This window comes from Ostrinia furnacalis, unplaced genomic scaffold, assembly GCF_004193835.3.
Source record: "Ostrinia furnacalis isolate ACB-3 unplaced genomic scaffold, ASM419383v2 OfSCF1353, whole genome shotgun sequence".
Lineage (NCBI taxonomy): Eukaryota > Metazoa > Arthropoda > Insecta > Lepidoptera > Crambidae > Ostrinia > Ostrinia furnacalis.
In genome coordinates this window covers 358,575-378,844 of record NW_021131592.1, presented here as the reverse complement: position 1 = coordinate 378,844, position 20,270 = coordinate 358,575, and the positions used below count along the sequence as shown (strand labels likewise).

The window sequence follows — 20,270 nt, the reverse complement described above, 5'->3', positions numbered from 1 at the left end:
TTGAGGTTTGATCCCATAAAGCAAAAGAATTGAGGTTTGATCCCATAAAGAAGGGAATATCTAAACAAATGTCGCTATAATTTCTGATGTTGCTAATGTTCATCGCGAAGCTGAAAATATTGAAAATTTTCTTTATGTTTAAATTCAGACATGAATTGTTTTGAAGACCGATTTAGTTTTAACTATTCAATTTAAACAGTTTATTGCTTTTGTTGTAAATTTATTCATTGTTATGTAGATTTTTGAGACGAAAATAAATGACTGTGTAAACAAACTGTGGCAATGTGTAGAATTTAAGTTTAACTGTAGTTTGACACTTACAAATTATGTTTGCAAATCACAAGTTGAAAGGGTTAATGGCACAGATTTCGGAGATCTATAACTTCATAAGTTCGCGAACTCAATTGACCAACTTATTTCATTTTAAAGCTACTAAAAATCGAATATCAGCTGTCAAACCTCGGTTTCCAGGGCTAGGATGAAGTTTACAAATTTGTCTTGGAATTTATTGGTTAAGTGTACCGAATTGTATTAAAAATGCATTTACGATGTCAACAGCCGATCTGATGAATCCTGAAATTGGTTGACTGAAGAAAAGCTTTTAAAATCTTTTCTACCTCACTTATTTCAGAATCATCGTTTCAGTTTACTATCGTGACCGGTGATGTTGACAGTTCACATTATCCGGCCACCGCTCGTGACAGTCGCATTACTCATATTTGTGCGCAAACGCAGAAGTGACAATGGGCGAGCGACAACGAGTGGCGGCGCCATGGTGTAGCGGGTTCAATGACAGGGGAAAACATGGAGAATTTTGGGATATGATATCGTACCCATCCACCGTTTGAATGTAAAGATAATACAAGATCAAAAGGCCGTCTTTAACCTACTAGGGGTCTGGCACGTGCCCAGAGTACGAGTAGTCAGAGTACTCAGTGGGAAAGAGGGGCGTAATCAAATTAAAATGTTTTTGGTACATCAAATAAGTTTGAAATGTGTTATACATTTCCGGTATTGTTTAATTATATTTGTTTATTAAATAAGACTTTAATTGCTATTCGTACGAAAATCCCCGCTATTGATTTATTTTCAACGAGTTTACGTAAGAAAATCCGGCTCTCCTAACCAAACGGTCTCTAATTTCTTATACAAACACACTTGTCGGTCCTATTTCGTTGCGTAATGATGGCAGACAAACAAAATCTATATTATTAGTTATCTCCTTTTTTATATTAGAGATGTGGGATTTACCTAGATCTAATAATACACATAGGATGAGGAGATATTGTAGGTGCAATGAACGACTTTACATTGGTATTTAGGGAAAAAATATAAATCAGTTATCATAACTATTCAAGCAATTGAGTTTGCAAAATTAAAATAAAAACTGGGCATTTCACACACACCTATCCGTATAAAGTAGACCAAACTACTGGATAAAGAGTACCTAAAAACAAACCATCAGTTTAAAAGCGAAATACCACTCACTGATTAATCACGAAATCTCAGAAACTATACCTAACCTAACACCTACAAACTTGCAATTTGGCAGGTAGGTTCACAGGATGTAGACATCCGCTAAGATATGTATGTAGATATGTACCATCCTAGACTGCATCCCACTTACATCAGGTGCGATTGTGTTCAAATATCTGCCTTGTTATGCATAAAAAGAAAGTAACTAAGTGGGTAAAACGGGGTCCACACGTACAAATTCGCGGGCAGCCGCTAGTTAATAAATAAATGAATGCCAATGCTATTGACGCTCAGCTATTCTATCCCAATTGCTCCCAGTAAGATTGCGTTAGTGTCCAGCTCGATAGATGTCGTCACTCGTTGTTTGCCAATTTGTTCCTCCATTCAATACTACAATGGACTCCAGCCAAAACTACGCTAGCTAGGCGACCCCGATAGAATAAATGGTGGCGCCAAGGTGCAGTGGCGAGCAATTGATGTGGCACAGTCAGAGCAGAAATGGAGTTACTTTGTGTGATAATTATTACGTCACTTAGTACAATGATTATTTTATTACACTAAGTAACTCCTCAGTGACGTAATAAAATGACTCCAAATGACATGACACTAAGTGACTCCAAAAAAAAAAACTGAAATTCTACAATTACTTAGAAAATGATTTCATCAAGCTCTGCAACTCTGCCTGTGGTTTCGCCGGCGTGGGTAACGATCCGCCGCAGAAATTTTTTATAGCGCGTCAAACCACGGTTGTAAAATTTAAACTATTCAGACTTTTAAAATTCTTATTAGACGCATAAATATGAACTTTTATATCATGTGAAACCTATTAATTTGACATACTTTAGATTTATAGTTCCGAACTTCCGACAAGCAATTACCTATGATCCTATGTGCATCGTTCATCAGCTCAGGCTTGTAATGATACACAGTTTATTGTTTTGCCCGAACGATGTCCAATTTATGTGCCATTGAGTGTATATCGATCGATGTGTCTTATAGCTGCAGACCACAGACTTTTAGGGCTATATTTCACCGGGACACCATGGCGGCCCAACTAGTCGCCGCGCTACCAACAAAATATAAACAGCTTTGCGCAACCAAACGGACACCAGGTGAGTAACTGTCTATAGAGCTGTATACATTTTGTTGGTAGCCGGCGACTGGTTGCGCCGCTATGGTGTCCCGGTGAAATATAGCCCTTAGTTATCCGATAGGGTCGGGCTGTTAATATGTACTATGGACATGTATGAAAGTGCGCACACTAGTATCGGTCGATTCTTCATACAAATCAGAATCCGGCGACTATCGGCCGACTAAAATAATGTCTGTAGTTTGCTGTCTCTTACACAACATAATACAGTGTGAGTCACGTTAAAGTGTACATATGAAAATAGATGAAACTAGACCTATTTTTATCGACAAAAATGAGGTCAAAAAATTTTTGAGATTTTTATTTATTTTTTTATAAAATTTTTTTTCTTCCAATTACTTATTTTAAAGAAAACGTAATAACTTTTAAACTAAGCGGTATATCCTGATAAAATAAAAACAGTAATAATGCTAAATAACAGGCAATACTAAAAAAATACATAAAATACATAAAAAAGGCCAACAAATAATAAAAAATGATACTTTTTGAAAAAAATCTGCTTTTAAATTCGTGTTTTTTTTGGCTATTTGATAAATTTCTCCAAAAAATGCCCCTATAACCGGTGGTTTTTATTACTTTGTATTATTCTCTATCGTATTACCTTCGTAAAACCAAAAATCGCATGTCTCTATCCCTATCACAACGTTTGCAATGATCGTTTGAACTAAGCCTCTCCGGGCGCGCCATTCAACGCTTCGTTAACAACGAAACTGAAAATGGCTCTAGATTTGTTATTTTGATACAGACAAGTTAGATTTCAAATAAAAACAAAAGATTTTGAAGTAAAATAAGCATTTTAGCTAAAATTAAAATTGTCTCTAACTGTAGCGGAGAATAATGTTGTGGCAGGCCTTTGTTCAAACGATCATAGCAAATGTTGTGATAGGGATAGAGACATGCGATTTTTGGTTTTAACAAAGATAATACGATAGAGAATAATACAAAGTAATAAAAACTACCTGTTATAGGGGCATTTTTTGGAGAAATTTATAAAATAACCAAAAAAAGACGAATTTTAAAGCAGATTTTTTTCAAAAAGTATCATTTTTTATTATTTGTTGGCCTTTTTTATGTATTTTATGTAGTTTTTTAGTATCGCCTGTTATTTAGCATTATTACTGTTTTTATTTTATCAGGATATACCGCTTAGTTTAAAAGTTATTACGTTTTCTTTACAATAAGTAATTAGAAGGAAAAAAATTCTATAAAAAATTAAAAAAAATCTCAAAAAAAATTTGACTTCTTTTTTGTCGATAAAAATAGGTCTAGTTTCATCTATTTTCATATGTACACTTTAACGTGACTCACACTGTATTATTATGAGTAAGAGTGCAATGCCTCTCGTTCCACAAAACAACGGTCTTTTAAAAGCTTTTTGACACCAAATCAGTTGCTAAAGATGTCTTAACTTTGAGAACACATAAAACAAACGCACATCTGTTATTCGTCACGAGGATGTAAACCAAAATAAAGCGACTTCTGGAAAAACATTCCGGTACGTTTTAATGCGTGTAATAAGATATTTGTTTGTCAGTTACGTCTTTATTTAAGGATTCGTAAAACTTAAGTATGTTTTTGAAGTATTGAACGAGTTTTCAAATTGGATGGAGACGGAGTGTGTTATGAGTATTTGACTCTATTAAACAATACCTAATTCTAAAACACAAGTTCTCTTGCCCTGAAAACCAAATAATATAACAAGTTATAAAATGTTTCTTAACAACAAATTGAGTTATATCCATAAAGATCATATTCCTTCGGTTCCATCTGAAATATTTAAGGAAACTTTTAACAAGTCTCAGTGGAAATAGCTCTGTAAATAGGTATAACTCTGCAAGAGTTGATAAATGTATAAAGTATAATCCAATTTAATAACCCAGCAACCCAGTTGGTGAATCTAAGCGGTGACTGATAAAAAACACTGTAAGTGCAAGTGAGTTACGTCATACCTTTTTTTTGTCGCGGAGAAAATACTTTGCGCACCGTCACCACTGCCGGGGGACAGGGTGGTGTGGGACTCCCGGCGCCCTAAAAAGGGCGCTGCTCTACCTAGGTATACCTATGGTAGGGCAAAAAAGAATGAGACATGTATAGGCTCCTTAAGAGCATTTGACGATTTGCAAGTACTAATTAATTAGTCTAAACAAATAAGTAAAGAAAATTTTGATTTTGATTTTGAGATATTATACAGAGAATACTTGCAGTTTGTACATAGATCTGCAGTTTATTACGCAACGACATTACATCCAAAATTAATTTCAAATTCAAGTATTAATCTTGGGATGCGTTTCTTTTACTACCATCATCATTTTAGCCATAGGACGTCCATTGCTGAACATAGGCCTCCCTCAATGATTTCCACAATGGCCGGTTGGTGGCTGCCTGCATCCAGCGCCTTTCTACTACCTTTATGAGGTCGTCGGTCCACCTTGTGGGTGGACGTAATACGCTGCGCTTTCCGGTACTTGGCCTCCACTACAGAACCTTGCTGCCCCATCGGCCATCAGTTTTGCGTACTAAGTGCCCTGCCCATTGCCACTTCAGCTTGCTAATCCGTTGGACTATGTCAGCGACTTTAGTTCGTTTACGGATCTCCTCATTATTACCAAAATACTTGAAGCTTACCATGAGTTTACGTTAGGTGTGCTCGCTAGCGACTGCGTAAAAAAATGACATTTAAATGTATGACATATTGTGCAGCGCCCCTAGTGGCTACTTTCAAGAAATAAAATCTTCATAGAATTTTTTGACGTATTCGCTAGCGAGCTCACCTAACGTAAACTCATGGTAGGCACACTGAACTAAAGTTTTAAAAAAAAACGAGAAGATCACCAGGTTCATTTGTCTATGAACTACGAACCTGTAGGCTGGGTTATACCATCTTACTTTAACTATAAGAAGAAACGTCAAGTCTGTCAAACTCCATATAAAAACCCGGTTATAGTGGCAGTTAAAATTAAGGTGTTACTGAGGCTTAATAACCTAATATATTTTTGTCGGGGTTAAAAAAAAACTCAGTAAAACTCATTTATTTCTGTAGGTAGGCTTTAAAAAAGCACTCTTACATAAAAAGGGTTAAAGTTAAAACGTTATTGCGACTACTTATGTTACTGTTATTATCATCTACAATCTGCGTAATAATTGTCTGGAACTACGAGTAAAAATCAGAAACATTTCATTAATCTCAATTATTTTCATTGAAGGCGTCTTCAAATCTTTTACCGACGTCTGGATGCGCTAAAAGAACACATTAAAAGCTAAAAAATCTCTTAATCTCCCGTTAATTTGTTTGATAAAGATAAAAGACTGTTGTTACCGCATTTATAGCATCATAAAACGTAAGTATACCAAACAAAACGTGAAGATTACGCAAAGGAATTTTGTTTACTATAATTATTTTTATAGTATTAAGCGATTAAAAGTGTGCAGGTCGAAATTCGTTGGTGGTAATGGTCAATTAGGCGAGCGAACAAAACTATTAACTACCCAACAACTCATTGCAGACATACGCCCGTATTCACAAACGAGCATCCATCTTACGTAAGTCTGTCGCCATAACAACAATGTTAACAGCATTGTTGTGTTCCGGCAGTTAGAGGTAAGATAGCCAGTTCCTCCGTGGTTGAGGATTCCGGGTGAAGCTCGTTTTCACCTTCTGCCTTTGGTACGTCCCACGCTGCGTTTTCCGGTACGCGCTCATTGTGGATAAAATAAAGCAAATCGAACGCATAGCGTTGAATAGAGCTCTGTGATTGGTTCGTCACCCTGTGCGTCCACGCGCACCGTGAGACCTCATAGCACAGAATACATAATGTTCATAGTAATGTTTGTGAATACGGTTGTTATCAACTCTTAAAGGAATCAACACAGTATCGCCTTTCGCACCCTGTCAACCGCGAGGCGAGGCGTTTACGTTACGGTGCGGATAAGTGTGCGTTGCAGTATGGAGTTTCATACAAGGAATACTGACCCTCTCGAGTTGATACGGTTACGATCCCTTTCCGGGTTGATAAGTGTGCTACGACCTTTATACTTTATGTTAGCGGGTGTTGATTTGTAGGCGGTGGGCGTTGGCTATTTTCATTCTACAATTTATGAGAATTTGAAAGAAATATTGAAACCGTTCATTACCTCGATGACTTGATTAAGTATAGGTACAGTCGACAGCATATGACTAAAGATATTTGTTGCAAATTAACACCTACTACTACATACTGTCCCAAAGAGTATTGTCAGGCCGAAGCCCAGAGGTAGAGCAACTCTAGGGGTACCCCTATGTAGTTTTCGAGTTATGATTGTTTTAAACTGTGCTTAGGTAATTTTTTGGTCACGATGGCCATAACAGGAATGTAAACTAAAAACGTTAAAAACCTGTATGTTGTAAAAAAAAATCATAACCAGAAAACTATCAAAAGTGGCCGTGATTGGGGAGCCCAAGTGATGCTCGTCGCTACGTCTGAGCTACGGCTTTTTGACACTGTTTTTGGACACCCTATTTAAAATGACACAGTGTTTAGTCTGATGTGCTGTATCCGCAAGCCCGTAGACGCTATCTTATAGTAAATGAATAGTCTGATTTGGTATTTTCGACTATACTGAAGCAGTATCAGTTAATTATCTAAAGGAAATATTTATTCATATCCCTGGGGATATAGACAGTCTAATAAGTCGGCCCTAAACCAATGAAGATGTTAGATCAAGCTTATTTGTGGGCAAGATGAAGGAGGAGGGATGAGGTCACAGACTCAGTTCCAAATTATTTAATGATAACCTAAGTCAGTAGGTATTTCTATTTGCGCATCTTTTATCAGAAACTAATTTAAATAGTGAGGTTAATTTATAGGTAGGTAGGTACGAGTAATTGGTTATGTAGAGTTTGCCGATTGGTGCGATTATTTAATTAATATAGTCTTCGATAAATGTCACGGACAAGATCTTTGTTTAAAGATCATAAATTGTTCGCGTGAGCTGTGAATAGGTACCTATTGGTCTCATGCCCGTTTTCACCATCAATCCCTAATTTTTTAGTGACCCCTATGCTAACACTTAATTCTTTTTGGGTCACTTAAAAATTAGGGATTGATGGTGAAAACGGGCATTACTGAATTAAAACTATCATTTTTTTTTCTTGACTATCTAATGACTCTATCCATTGATGAAAATCGCATGGAAATCCTTTCAGTGGTTTTAGAGTTTAGCGAGAACAAGAGAGACAGACGCGGCAGAGAACTTAGTTTTTGAATAAACTATACTTACGAGCAAAAGTATGGAATCACCCCTTTGCGTTCCGAGCGGTCTTAAGAACTGAATGACTACGTATTGTATGTATCTATGGTATCAATTTTAAGCTTATAATATCACCTGTAAAATGGTACCATTTTTATTGAACTTCTATTAGTCATTTAGTTCTTATGATCGCTCGGAATAAATGGGGTGATTCCATATTTTTGCTCGCGAGTGTAGTTGACCCGGCGAACTTCGTATCACCAATAAAAAGTTGTTGTAACTTTTTGACATTTATGTAATCAAGGATAGTGTAGGATTATAATGCGGAAATAAATTTTCAAATCGGTCCAGTAGTTTCGGAGCTTAATCAATACATACAATCAAATCTTTCCTCTTTATAATATTAGTGTAGATAATTGTGTTTTTGTGTCAATCAATTAAATTACTTAGCTTTTCCATGCACTGCATAAGACGGCCGGTGTGTTCTGTCGGAAGATATCACTCGTCTATTTTAGTATTTCAAGTCGATCCGTTGAATGTTTTGATTCGAGAAATCGAGAATAGATTGATGGATGTGCCCTTTCATTTGAGTTATCGCTGTGTTTTGATTTGGCGATGGAAGATAATGGTAGATATTTCATATTGTACGATAAATCAGCTCCATTCATAACGCTATGCTAGTGATAAAAAGTAGTTTCATTCAAGTGATATAGTGAAATAACTATCGTTTGTTTTCATGAGAGATCTTTATTCATAGGAGGACATATTCTCGCATTAACGGTAGTGAAAATAATTAGATGTTATTTTCCTCATCAGCCCGACAGTTTTGACCATTCCCACCTCATGCCAGACAAGCATTTTACGGTAGCTGCCAAAGTCACGATAGCCGAAATTTCTTTATCATCCATCGTTCTTTCCTGTGTTGGGAGCATGCGCCATGGTCAGCGAATGGCGCATGCCAACTTTCAGCTTTTATAAAATATCGAAGGTCCGGGGTTCACGGGCTCTAATCGAGCTATTGTCACAGAATGTTAGGTTTTTGGTAGGTATACTAAACACGCTGGTTACTATATCAAAGATAATCAATATGAACTTATGAAAGTTCACACGTTACACCGATTTGGTATCGGCCGATTCTTCATGCAAATTAGAAGCCGACAAAAAGTCTGAAGACTGTAAGGACTCTAGGAGCATGTACAGATGACCCTTTTGACTAGTGCGTTTCAAATCGCGCGAGAAAAAGTTTTCATAGGTACCTAAAACGTGTGACTCTATCTATACCTCTACTTATCTCAATATCGTGCAAGTAAAAACGGGTCATCTGGACCAGCACTAAGCCATTGACATAAATTAATCTTAATGAGGGCTATCGTTTTAGCGCTCACCAGTTGGCGCCACTGTAGAGTAAGGTCCTGTCACTTGCTAGTAGCGAAGACAGTGGCGCCAGCTGGTGAGCGCTAAAGTGGTAGGAGGACTATCGCATTTGCACTCATAAAGATGGCGCCACTGTAGAGTAAGGTCCTGTCAATCGCCAGGGGTGCCAACTGTTAAGTATAAATACGATAGCCCTCATTCCCCTTGGTTCCAGTGAGGAGATCGTCATGCGCAGACGCCGGCGTGATGGTGGAGCTGGTGCGAACCAACATCACCATTCTCAACGTGAAGGCGCTTCACGACGCCGGACACAAGTTGCACAATATTGAACACTTGTGAGTATGTCAGAAGCTGTGTGGTTCCGGAAAAGTATCTTATCTTATAGGGCTACGCCTAAGCATAGTGCACCTCTACCCATTGGAATCTTTTGTGCTTTCTTTTTCCTTTGGAACTGGTGCGGACCAACATCACCATTCTAAACGTGAAAGCTCTACACGACGCCGGTCACAAATTACACATAGAACACTTGTGAGTATGTCAGAAGTCGTGCAGTTCCAACAGAGTAGAATAGGACCACCCCCACTCTTCCCGTGGATGTCGTAAGAGGCGACTAAGGAATATACGAACTGCCGGCCCAAATTCCACAATGAAAACTTGTGAGTACCTACTCTGTTAAGGAGCCAAATTTCAGCACAATCACTTCCACTTTTCCCGTAGATGTCATGTCGTAAGAGGGGACTAAAAGACAATAAGCGAATATCCTTCTATCCTGTCTGGCCAGCTTGGGGAGTAAAGGACAAATTCTCTATTTTCCTCTGGTAAATTCGAGAGGATCGTCCTGTAGTGGAGACTAATGATGATGATGATAATTTAATACTTCTCGGTTTATAAAATCTTTATAACATACGAGCCATCGGTAGCTAAATATAAAGGTACCTACCCTGAACGTTCCGACGCTATGACTGTAGGACGGCGCCATATTTTGGTATTAGTTTGTTTTCCGTAACAAGACCTTAACATAGACTTAAAGAAGATTAGGTACGTTGGTACGTTGGTGGTGATGATGAAGCTTTGCTTCTTTAGACATACCTACTTTCTCTAAAACATTTCTAAAATGTTCACCCTTCGAAGAATCTTGATGAAAAATAATCCACTAAAAGAAACAACAATCTACGTGCAGACGCTGAAAAGGCTACAACCATTGAACTGTACCTCTAAGGGCCTTCTCCTGGAGTCTCGCCAGTTTCGCTTTGGCGTGGCGTGGAGCGACGTGGACGTGCCGTGGCTTCCGCTTCTTCGACATTAACTTTTCAAACGGAAGCAGCAGCAGCCTTGCTGCGTCCTGCAAACGGATAGCTTGTGTGAACGCTGGAATTTAACACGTTCACGTCAATGGCTAGAACTGGAAAAGGATATTATGCTGCGCTGCTTACCTACGTCTTTTTTTTCTTTTTTTTTTAACTATACCTGCGACCATTTTGTATTTTCTTGTCTAGTTTTCTGCCTTTAAGTGTATAGTTGAGCTTAAGCTTACAGCACCTGAACAGCGATTGGATGCGAGCGGCGCAGGACCGGTCTTTGTGGAAATCCTTGGGAGTTGGGAGGCATTTGTCCAGCAGTGGACGTCTTTCGGCTGAAACGAACGAACGAACAGCACCTGAATTGATCTCCAAAAAGACGTATGGGGGAATAGGGAAATATTTTTCTTCTCGATACTGCTGTAGCTGTAGAGCAGGGTCTCCCAAACTATGGGTCGCGACCCAGTGGTGGGTCGCGAGCGAACATTGAGTGGGCCCTGCCTGTAAAACGACACACCACCCTACCCATCCAACCGTTGGGCAGCGGGCGAAATTTCCTATAGACGGGTCCCGCGTTTAGGAACTTGTATTAGATGAGAATAAGAATAAGTTTATTTATAATGTTCATTACATGTCAAATTTTCAAATACATTTTCTTATTAATAATAGTCAAGTATCAATAAGAAAGAAATACAAATCATGTCCAAATAAATTAATAATACAAAGAGAGTAGAGAGCGGCTGACACAGTTAAGCACTACAGCTATACTAAAGAATATTTATTAACATGGCAATTTTTTTCAGGGCTATTATTGACGCACCCCAATTGGAGCACATAGCCGTTGAAGATCTGACCAAAATGCCAAAGCTAAAATCGTTGTAAGTATTACCATGATGTGATGATTATAATAATGATTCACCGCCGCTATCGTTAAATTGTCCCATTTGTTATTTCTTATTAATACTTGTCATTTGTTCAGTGTGCTTTAAAATCTAATCCTTAACCTTACTAATATTCATGGAGATTTCAATAAATAACACATTCTTACACTAAGTAAAAATTGTTTATTTGTTTTGTAAAAAACATTGACAATACATAAATAATATTTTAAGCTCCCTTAAAAACTACCACTCATCATCAGTAACGAAAACTCGAGCACCGTAAGTAGTTTTTGTGCATTTTAACACGTTCAACGCCACGGGGTCACCAGTAACCCCAAAAAATTGATCTGGGGAATTAAAATTTAGATTAAATACTAAGGCACCTACATACAATCATGCACTAATTTACAATGTTTATTAAATAGTCTGTTCTGTATTTTTTCAAAAATGTATTTTATTTTATTAAAAAAAAAACTAAAATGTTTTTTGAATGCAATACCAGTTTTGAGTAAAAAATAGCTTTTATTTACGAAACCAATGTACTAGTTGAGTCGTGTCATACTTATTAAATTGGATTTTATTACACTAACAATAAGATAAAAGTTTCTATATGTTTATTCCAGCTACATAACCCAGGCGCCACTCCTTCGAAGGGTGCCACCGCTGCCGTCGCTGCCTTCGCTGCGCACATTGTACGTATGTGTCTTGTGTATACTTGTTATTACCTATTTCCCTGAGCAAATGTATTTGTTCCGCGTGACGTGGGGAAATAATTTCCCCATCGTGACATGCGAGCGGTTTAAACCCCAGAATAAACGAGTGTTTGGTATTCAGTGTCAGTGTTAAGTAATACCCTAAAATTTCTGAATTTTACTTTAAAAAATACAAATATGTTTGCACTTCAAACTCTCCAAAAAGAAAAATACTGCATACATACTGCAAAGAATATCTTTGTGAAAAAAACATTTGTCCTACCTTTAAAGACGACGAAAAATTGGAGGCTACCTTACAGCAGCCGTTCATGCTGGAGGTCAACTGAAATAATGATAATGGCGAATGATGAAAAGTCATTCAAGACCCAATAAAACATTCGCATCAGCAGCAGTTATCAAAGTATCAGAAATAGACCATAATTGGAATGTATCTGAATCTAAAAAATACGAGCTTGTAATCAGAACAAAAGAACGAGTGGTCTTGATAAATACCAAGTTTAAATTTAACAAAGTGTTTAAAAGGTTATAGATTTTATGTACATAGAGTCGCATACATAAATCAGAATTTTGGGACATGGCAAATCAATCACAATGACGGATCGAAAACGAATGTAAAACTGTTTACCTACAGCCAGATGTTCATGTAGATTGCTTCATAACTTTTGATACAAAAGAAGAACGGTCATTTGTGACCCAGGCCCGACAGAAACGAGACATACCTCAGTTTTTTTGTCATGTCTTAATTAGTTAAATTATATATTTTTTATATTCGAAATCTATGTATAACACCAAAATATTACCCTTTGTTTTTGTTCAGGCGCTATACAAAAACTAATACAAAATGCCTATTTATCACCAAAATTGGTAAATGTATGTACTTAAATGTCTATTACAGCTGCTATGGAATGTATCTAGGTGACCTGGAGATACAGCCGGATTATACAGGGTGGTTATACATATGGAACGATAAGTGTTCTCACTCGATTATTTCTAAACTATACAAGATATCGAAAAAATAGTTACTGATTCTGAAAGTGCTTCACGAGCTCTTTCAAATGGTACCAATAATAGGTTACAGATTATGGAAGCTGGTAACATTGAATTTTTGGATTTTGTAACTTCTCGTTTCCACCCTGTATAATCCGGCTGTATCTCCAGGTCACCTAGATACATTCCATAGCAGCTGTAATAGACATTTAGGTACATACATTTACCAATTTTGGTGATAAATAGGCATTTTGTATTAGTTTTTGTATAGCGCCTGAACAAAAACAAAGGGTAATATTTTGGTGTTATACATAGATTTCGAATATAAAAAATATATAATTTAACTAATTAAGACATGACAAAAAAACTGAGATATGTCTCGTTTCTGTCGGGTCTGGGTTTTTTTTGTATGGGGCGTGACCGTTCTTCTTTCATCTCTACAACCCACAAAATATTTTAACACACGTATTTATAAACGATACTTGCTTAAGTGAAGCAGCAAATTAAACGCACAGCGTTGAATAGAACTCTGTGATTGGTTCGTGTGTGACCCTGTGCGTCCACGTGCACTGTGAGACCTCATAGTTCACATGTTTGTGAATACGGGCGTAAATTACGTAGGTGTTGTGCGTGCGGTTATTAGGTTAGGAATATAGGTGTACCAGAATCTCATGGCAAACAAAAATATTGGAAAAGTGTGTTTTTCATATGGCAATTGTCTATGGTTTAACTGTCACCTGTCNTATCTTCTAGAGGCCTATGATTTAATGCACAGCTAGATAGGGTTGTTAAGTAACATATAAAAATACTTGCATGTCTCTAATTTGTCATTTTTAACGATTTAACAGCCCGGACACGCAAAAACTAGCTCATCTGAGAATGGCCGATCTATGTAATTTATCAGTAGTATGGAGGATTTGGTATTAATTTTACATAAACATTCATAAAATTAAAAAGTAGATTTACTTTTAGTTGGTGGAAAAAATATTAACTTACCTGTGTGGTTTTCTTATTAACTTCTAAACTCTTTAGAGAGAGAACCACGATTAGTTCTCTGAACAATCTTTCAGATACTGAACTATTGCCGAATGGTCGGTGTATTATGTAGGTACATCTAATAATCGATATTTATTACCCTACTATTGAATAGTAACTTTAGTAGACATTAAACCTTATTGTTAAAGTCACAAGTCACAGAATTAATCATTCCATAGTTCCGTACCTTTGGGCTTTTCCATTGAACTGATAAGATAGATTTGTATACTTAGAGTATTTTGTAGAATAAGATCATATAATGACTGTTTTAAATCAGCTATGTTAGTCAAGTTATTACATACAACATAGATTTAGAAAAATATGGATTTTCCATCAAAATATTATATTATTCAACGATTACAATCTTCAGAAATGATTCATTCATCGTAAGTTCGAAGGTTGTACCTTTGTGAATGTGAAAGTTATATAAACATACCTACTATAGTTTTAAGTCATAACAAATCAGCCTTTTCTGTGAACTGATAAGATAATTATATCAACACGGAAAATACTTTGGCATGACCAATTGTAATCTTTACAATGATAAATTATCTATGTTTACAGTAAATAAAACTTATATTTACCTATTCTTACCATGGGATATAAAACAGTTCATTATTAAAATAACTACCTTTACACGAACGAAACTAAGTTCAGATTTGAAATTATCAAAAATTGGCATTTTATTGTTACAATGTTGAAGTTTAGTGAATATGTAAGTACACAAGTTGTTCTTGTGAGTGTGTTTTTATAAATTCTTATTAGTAATTGACACAACACCATAGGTAGGTATTTAAAGATTTATTTATACAAACATTTTCAGTTCTTATAACTCTTGGTAAATAAATGTAGAAATAATAGTAATAAAAAATTCTCAATTGATTATTAAAAAAAAAACATCAAATAAAAAGATCTATATCACAGATGTCCACTTTAGCGAGCTTGATGGCACGGGCACGTAGTGTGGTGGTAATTGGGGTGATGTGGGCAGCAACCTGGCGGGTATTGTGGTGGGTACTGCGGCGGGCACTGTGGTGGGTAGTTCGGGTGCTGATGAGGGGGGTAGTGGGGAGGTGGGGGGTAGCAGGGGTTGTGGTCGACGACTGTTACGGTGGACCCGCCGTTGTTGTTGTAGAGGCAGTGAGGGTGGCAGTAGGTCCCGCAGTGGGCTCCGCACGGCATCGGCATCGGTTGAGACATTCCTACCGAAAGACATTTTAATGTGATTTCTACATTCATAGTACTTCTACATTAATACACTCGCGAGCAAAAGTATGGAATCACCCTATTTGTTATGAACGATCGTAAGAACTAAATGACTAATAGAAGATAAATAAAAATGGTACTATTTTAAAGGTGATATTATTTAGTACTTTAAATTAATACCAAAGATACATTCATAGGCATTCAGTTCTTATGATGGCTCGGAACAAAACACAAGGGGATGATTCCATACTTTTGCTCGTAAGTATAGTTACAATATACACAATTTGTTATCTACAACACATATTTTTTTATTAGGAGCTTGTTTATGAAATTACCAAGTGTTTTCAGATTTAAGTGCTTATATGATTTTTATCAGTCAATAGCATTCTGTTTACAAATTAAACTAAAGTTGCTATTAGATTGTAACATTCATATAAATCTTATAAATTCAACAATTTTCTGTAAGTTGTCTTGAACTTTGAACAATTTTAAAAGAAAAACATAACATCCTATTGATCATCTACTTAATAACATTTTATTGTAGAAACTGTTCTTTCACAATTTATAATAATTAGAGCCTTGGTTAACTAAATACTAGGTGTATGCACGCAAAACTTTAAGAAACTCACTTTCTGGATGTTGTAGTACTTATTAAGGAATGACAATAACAAATCTGCCAATTGTCTTCGGGTTGTATAAATAGACTGATTTAGAAACAGTGTGTGTTCATGTTTTATTGCGTTTCCGTAGGTCTGCACGTGAGCTTGTTTATTTTGATAAGGCTAATTCATTGCACTTTTAACCCTGTGTTGTACACCTTAAAATACAATCACAACAATCACCAATCGGTCAAGAAGATAAGACACAGTGATAACGTAGTGTTTTTAATAATCTTATCAACGGAATTGTTTTGTACCACGTACTTAGCTTAATGTCTGTTCTCCTAAATCATTACTCATAGGTAGATATAGCTTTAATCATCTTTTTCTCTCTGATTCGGAACAATAGTTTTGCAAGTCATAAAAACTTCCTCTAATTATTTCGTTTCCAGTTGAGTGGTAAGTTGAATTGAATTAAAAATATTTCTTAACCAAGAATTTACACATAAGCAGGTATATTGTGACTGTTAATGGAGTAAGTATGGTTTACTGTGTAGTAAGGCCTTCATGTAAATTTTAAGGTTCAGTCTTGGCTGGGATACTTTTCCTGCTCGCCTCAAAAATGTTTTGAATGATAGACGCACAATTACACATCATGGAGTCATCATCATCGGTGTGTGCATCAGCAAACCATGCCTTTGTCTATGCTATTATTTTAGAAATATAAAGAAAAACAAAACCAGTCCTTTGTAAATATACCAAGCCAACATTAAATACATTACAGATAGATCCAACCAGTTCTAACTTTAGCAGAAAAACGATACACCGCAAAACAATCCCATCCAGTCACGAGAAACAGCAATCGTTAAAAGTTGTTTGGAGTTTTTCATCGCCCGTTTGTTTTGAGATCTCCACAAAGCAGAAAATGCTATTTACTTATTGCGCTTCGTTTACTTACAAGGTATTTAGGTTGTGTCGTCTCTTCTCAGTTTTGTATTTGGGAAATGGAATTTTCCTGTCGGGATAGGAGGGCGCAATTCCCAATCGGTTTCGAAAAAGGATGTTTTGTAATAGCCATTCAGTTTTTGTTTACTGTTGCCTCCTTTGTTTTGTGTTTTGATGGAGGGGCCATTAGTGGCTGTGTCTATTAATTTAAGGCGTCTGTTGAATGATGAAATATATTGGATTATGAATAGATAAGTAAATTAAGAGTATCTATTGCCTTTGTAGCCGGAAAGTTTGACACGAGCTAGATAAGAAAATAGCTGTTATAAGGCATAAGGGCTCTTTTCAATGGAGACTTGTGTGTTCACACGACTAGACTGTACAGTTTTGTGAGATCTTGTAATGTATTACTCAATTCTACGCAAAATTGTGTGTGCTACATTTTTTATTAAGCTTGAAATACTTCAGAAAGTTCACTTTTGAGTACCTAGACTGAAATAAAGAAAACTACTCTTGCAAAGCAAGATTTTTCTTAGAACTAGAACAAAGAAATAGGAATATTGGATCAGATATATCTACAGGGCTGCCTATTCCCTACATCCACTTCATGTAGCCGTCAGCCCAAAGTGCCCTTCGCTCTGAGCAGTATGTTTTTGTGGATATTCCTTTAAACGGACTCAAGACTATTTTACGGATCGTTGCGTGTGGACATTTCGAGTTATATCTCCTTTTTGTGGGGCATTCATTTCGCTTTCCTTTCTGGGCATGCCTTTATTATACGCATTTCCTCGACGCAAGGAAAGCTCGACAATACACCCAGTTTATACGTTTATCATAATAAAGTTAACTAAGCGTGACGCATCGCGAGAAGTATGTCTTATGAAGGGGTGATACGCTTTTTATTGCATTATGCTTTTTGATATGAGTTCGTGATAAACATAGATACCTGCTGACTTTAACGTTAACGATGAAAATATGAATTTTGCTGCAGCCATGCTCTCCTAACGCACATTTTATAATGGGTTAATATGTATATTATGATGCCCAGTATGTTGTGTCCCTTCAAATGAACCGTCATTTATCGTCACGATATAGCACATTATGTGGACAATCTAACAAGCTATGCGAAGTACGATTACGGTACAGTATGAATACATCTGTTTCATTAATATTTTGGATCAAAAAATGAGATGTATTGTAAATGTTCCTAGTTCCTTAAAATCCTTTTTTTATCATATAACACTTTATAGTCTCTAAATAATGCTTGACAGAGTAACACAAAAATCTGTTTACAGTATGATTAAGCAAGTCAAATAACAAATGGCGAGAAAGTAGAGTCTAAAAGGAAAAAAAAAAACAGAAATGTATAATCACAGACAAGTTTAAAAATAAATTTAACACCCCTTGCTAATTAACAAGGAAGTCGCAAGTCGGAAACGAAAAAAGTAAACGAGAGGGAAAAAAAAGCGGCTAAGGTATTTATTGGGTGGAATTACCGAAGGAAACGAACTATTTACTCACCGTAGAGTTCCTCTGAAGACCAAATATTTTGAATGAATTACAAAACGAATAATAAAAATAACATTGTGTATTTTACCTAAATGTTTGCCGTTCCAAACTTAAATACAAAACAATAATATTGAGAGCACGCGATTTTTTACCCACTCCAGTCTTTAGAGTTAGCTGTAGTTTAAAAAAAATACATTATTCTTTATTGTTTTGAAAATGAATTTCCAGTTTGTTACCCAATAGCGGTATTGGAACCCTAATGATTATATCGCTAACGGGCGTACAGTTTACTTTTCATTAGCCGGTTGTGCTGTTGACGCACCTAGTTTTTGTGGTTGTGTTGACTTTCAGCGGTTCTGCGCGTACTGACTTTTGGTCGACACACAATGAACTATGGTTTTATTATTACCGACCGACTGCAACGGGAATGTAAATTGGTATTTACTACTCCGATTGTTGGCTGAATTATTGGCAGTTGTGCAATCATTTGAGTTTATGCCATGCCTTATAACCACTTACGGTGTAGTCCTCTCTTTCATTTTCCCTGGAAAAGAAAATAACGGCAAATATTTGTAGCGATAAAATTAGATAGTTTACAACATTTACTAAGAATTCCAAGACTCAAATTATTTCTTAAAATAGTATCTCTGAAAACACAATCAACTATCTTTGACTAAAATTAGATTTTTAGTTGGTTTGGAACCAACAAATAGTTATTTGATTGAGAATTTATTGTTTGGAGATCAGCACGGCGTCGAAATCAAAATTGAAGTAACATCTACTGTGAATTTACATTATTTCCAAGAAATACAAGATGGTAAAGACATTCCCGAGAGACGCCAGTCTTTCTGTGAAAAAAAAAAATCGGTATTTGGAATAACATTATAAACTTTTCGATACCAAAAATGCCTACCTATCTGCTTGTAAGTAGTGTGATTTATTTAGATTACAAATGAATTGGATAAACGATTTTCTCATGTACCTACTTATATTCCAAGAAAATCATTTATATGCACGTTCAATTGAGCGCTCAAGCTTAGCTCGCTCAGCTTAAAATCAACTCGGCTAATTGGTCAGTCGGTTTCGTAGCCTTTTGGTGGATTTATTTTGAGTTAATTAGTCCCAAAATTTCCGTCGCAAACAATTTTAAGAGCCTGATTACGAAGTAAACGAGTTCAGTCAAGGTTCTCTCCAAGTTCAATGGGAACGTTACCGGTAATATTTTAGCTGTTTTATTGAGTTGAGGTTTCTTTAGCGTGTATTTTTTTTTATTTTAAATTAAGCCTTGTAATTAACATGGAAATTATACATGTGTTGGCCTACCTAATGGGAATTATAATATTTTAAAGAAATGTGCAGATACGCACAAGGGACCTCCACAGTTCAGTAATATTTTCAATACTAATATAATTATTTGTTATGTTTTTACAAATTAAATTAACCCGCTTGTCACTGGACGTAAATATTAATATTATCAAAATGGTTCTCATCTGACCGAATTGCGGCATTTGTTCTTTATGTGGATCAAACTCCACATATCCATTGTGTTTGAATAAACATTTCAATCGAGAGGTTTCATTGGCAGTGGCCAGTCGACCGGAGCGAACATTCAGCTCTTTTTTACGGTACACTGGCTCCCGATGAATGAACTGAATGAACTGCCGCTGGGTTATTAGACCCCACCCGCAACGTAGGGTTAAACTAATATACGGAAAACATACTGCGAGCTAACGACTCCGCTCGAGGGCTATGAAATTTTCATTTGCTCAGTTCACGTTCGATCCAATTGTGAGCGATTGCGTTGAATGAAACCTGAAACCTTCACAATTCTTTCAAAGTTGAGGTCACTTGTTGTTGTTGATGGTAGAGGG

The 20,270-nt window shown here is 36.4% G+C and overlaps 2 protein-coding genes across 2 annotated transcripts in view; one reads left to right on the top strand and one right to left on the bottom strand.

Moving 5' to 3' along the window:
* Positions 1–12,373, top strand: part of LOC114352436 (uncharacterized) — a 35,947-nt gene extending 23,574 nt beyond the window's left edge. Inside the window, exons 2-4 of the mRNA XM_028304048.1 lie at positions 9,441–9,561; positions 11,328–11,402; positions 12,029–12,373. Coding sequence (XP_028159849.1) covers positions 9,441–9,561; positions 11,328–11,402; positions 12,029–12,251 — 419 coding nt within the window. The 3' untranslated portion in view covers positions 12,252–12,373. The remainder of the gene's footprint in view (positions 1–9,440; positions 9,562–11,327; positions 11,403–12,028) is intronic.
* Positions 12,374–14,980: 2,607 nt separating this feature from the next.
* On the bottom strand, positions 14,981–16,071 carry LOC114352439 (spore coat protein SP85-like). The gene is made up of 2 exons (XM_028304051.1): positions 15,976–16,071; positions 14,981–15,342 (listed from the first exon to the last, which is right to left on the bottom strand). The coding sequence occupies exon 2, from the start codon at positions 15,338–15,340 to the stop codon at positions 15,074–15,076; it is 267 nt and encodes an 88-aa protein (XP_028159852.1). The 5' UTR covers positions 15,341–15,342; positions 15,976–16,071; the 3' UTR covers positions 14,981–15,073.
* Positions 16,072–20,270: the final 4,199 nt, after the last annotated feature.

Bases quoted from the DNA above. Each gene is read 5' to 3' on its own strand.
- LOC114352439 (XM_028304051.1), bottom strand. From the start codon at position 15,340: ATGTCTCAACCGATGCCGATGCCGTGCGGAGCCCACTGCGGGACCTAC.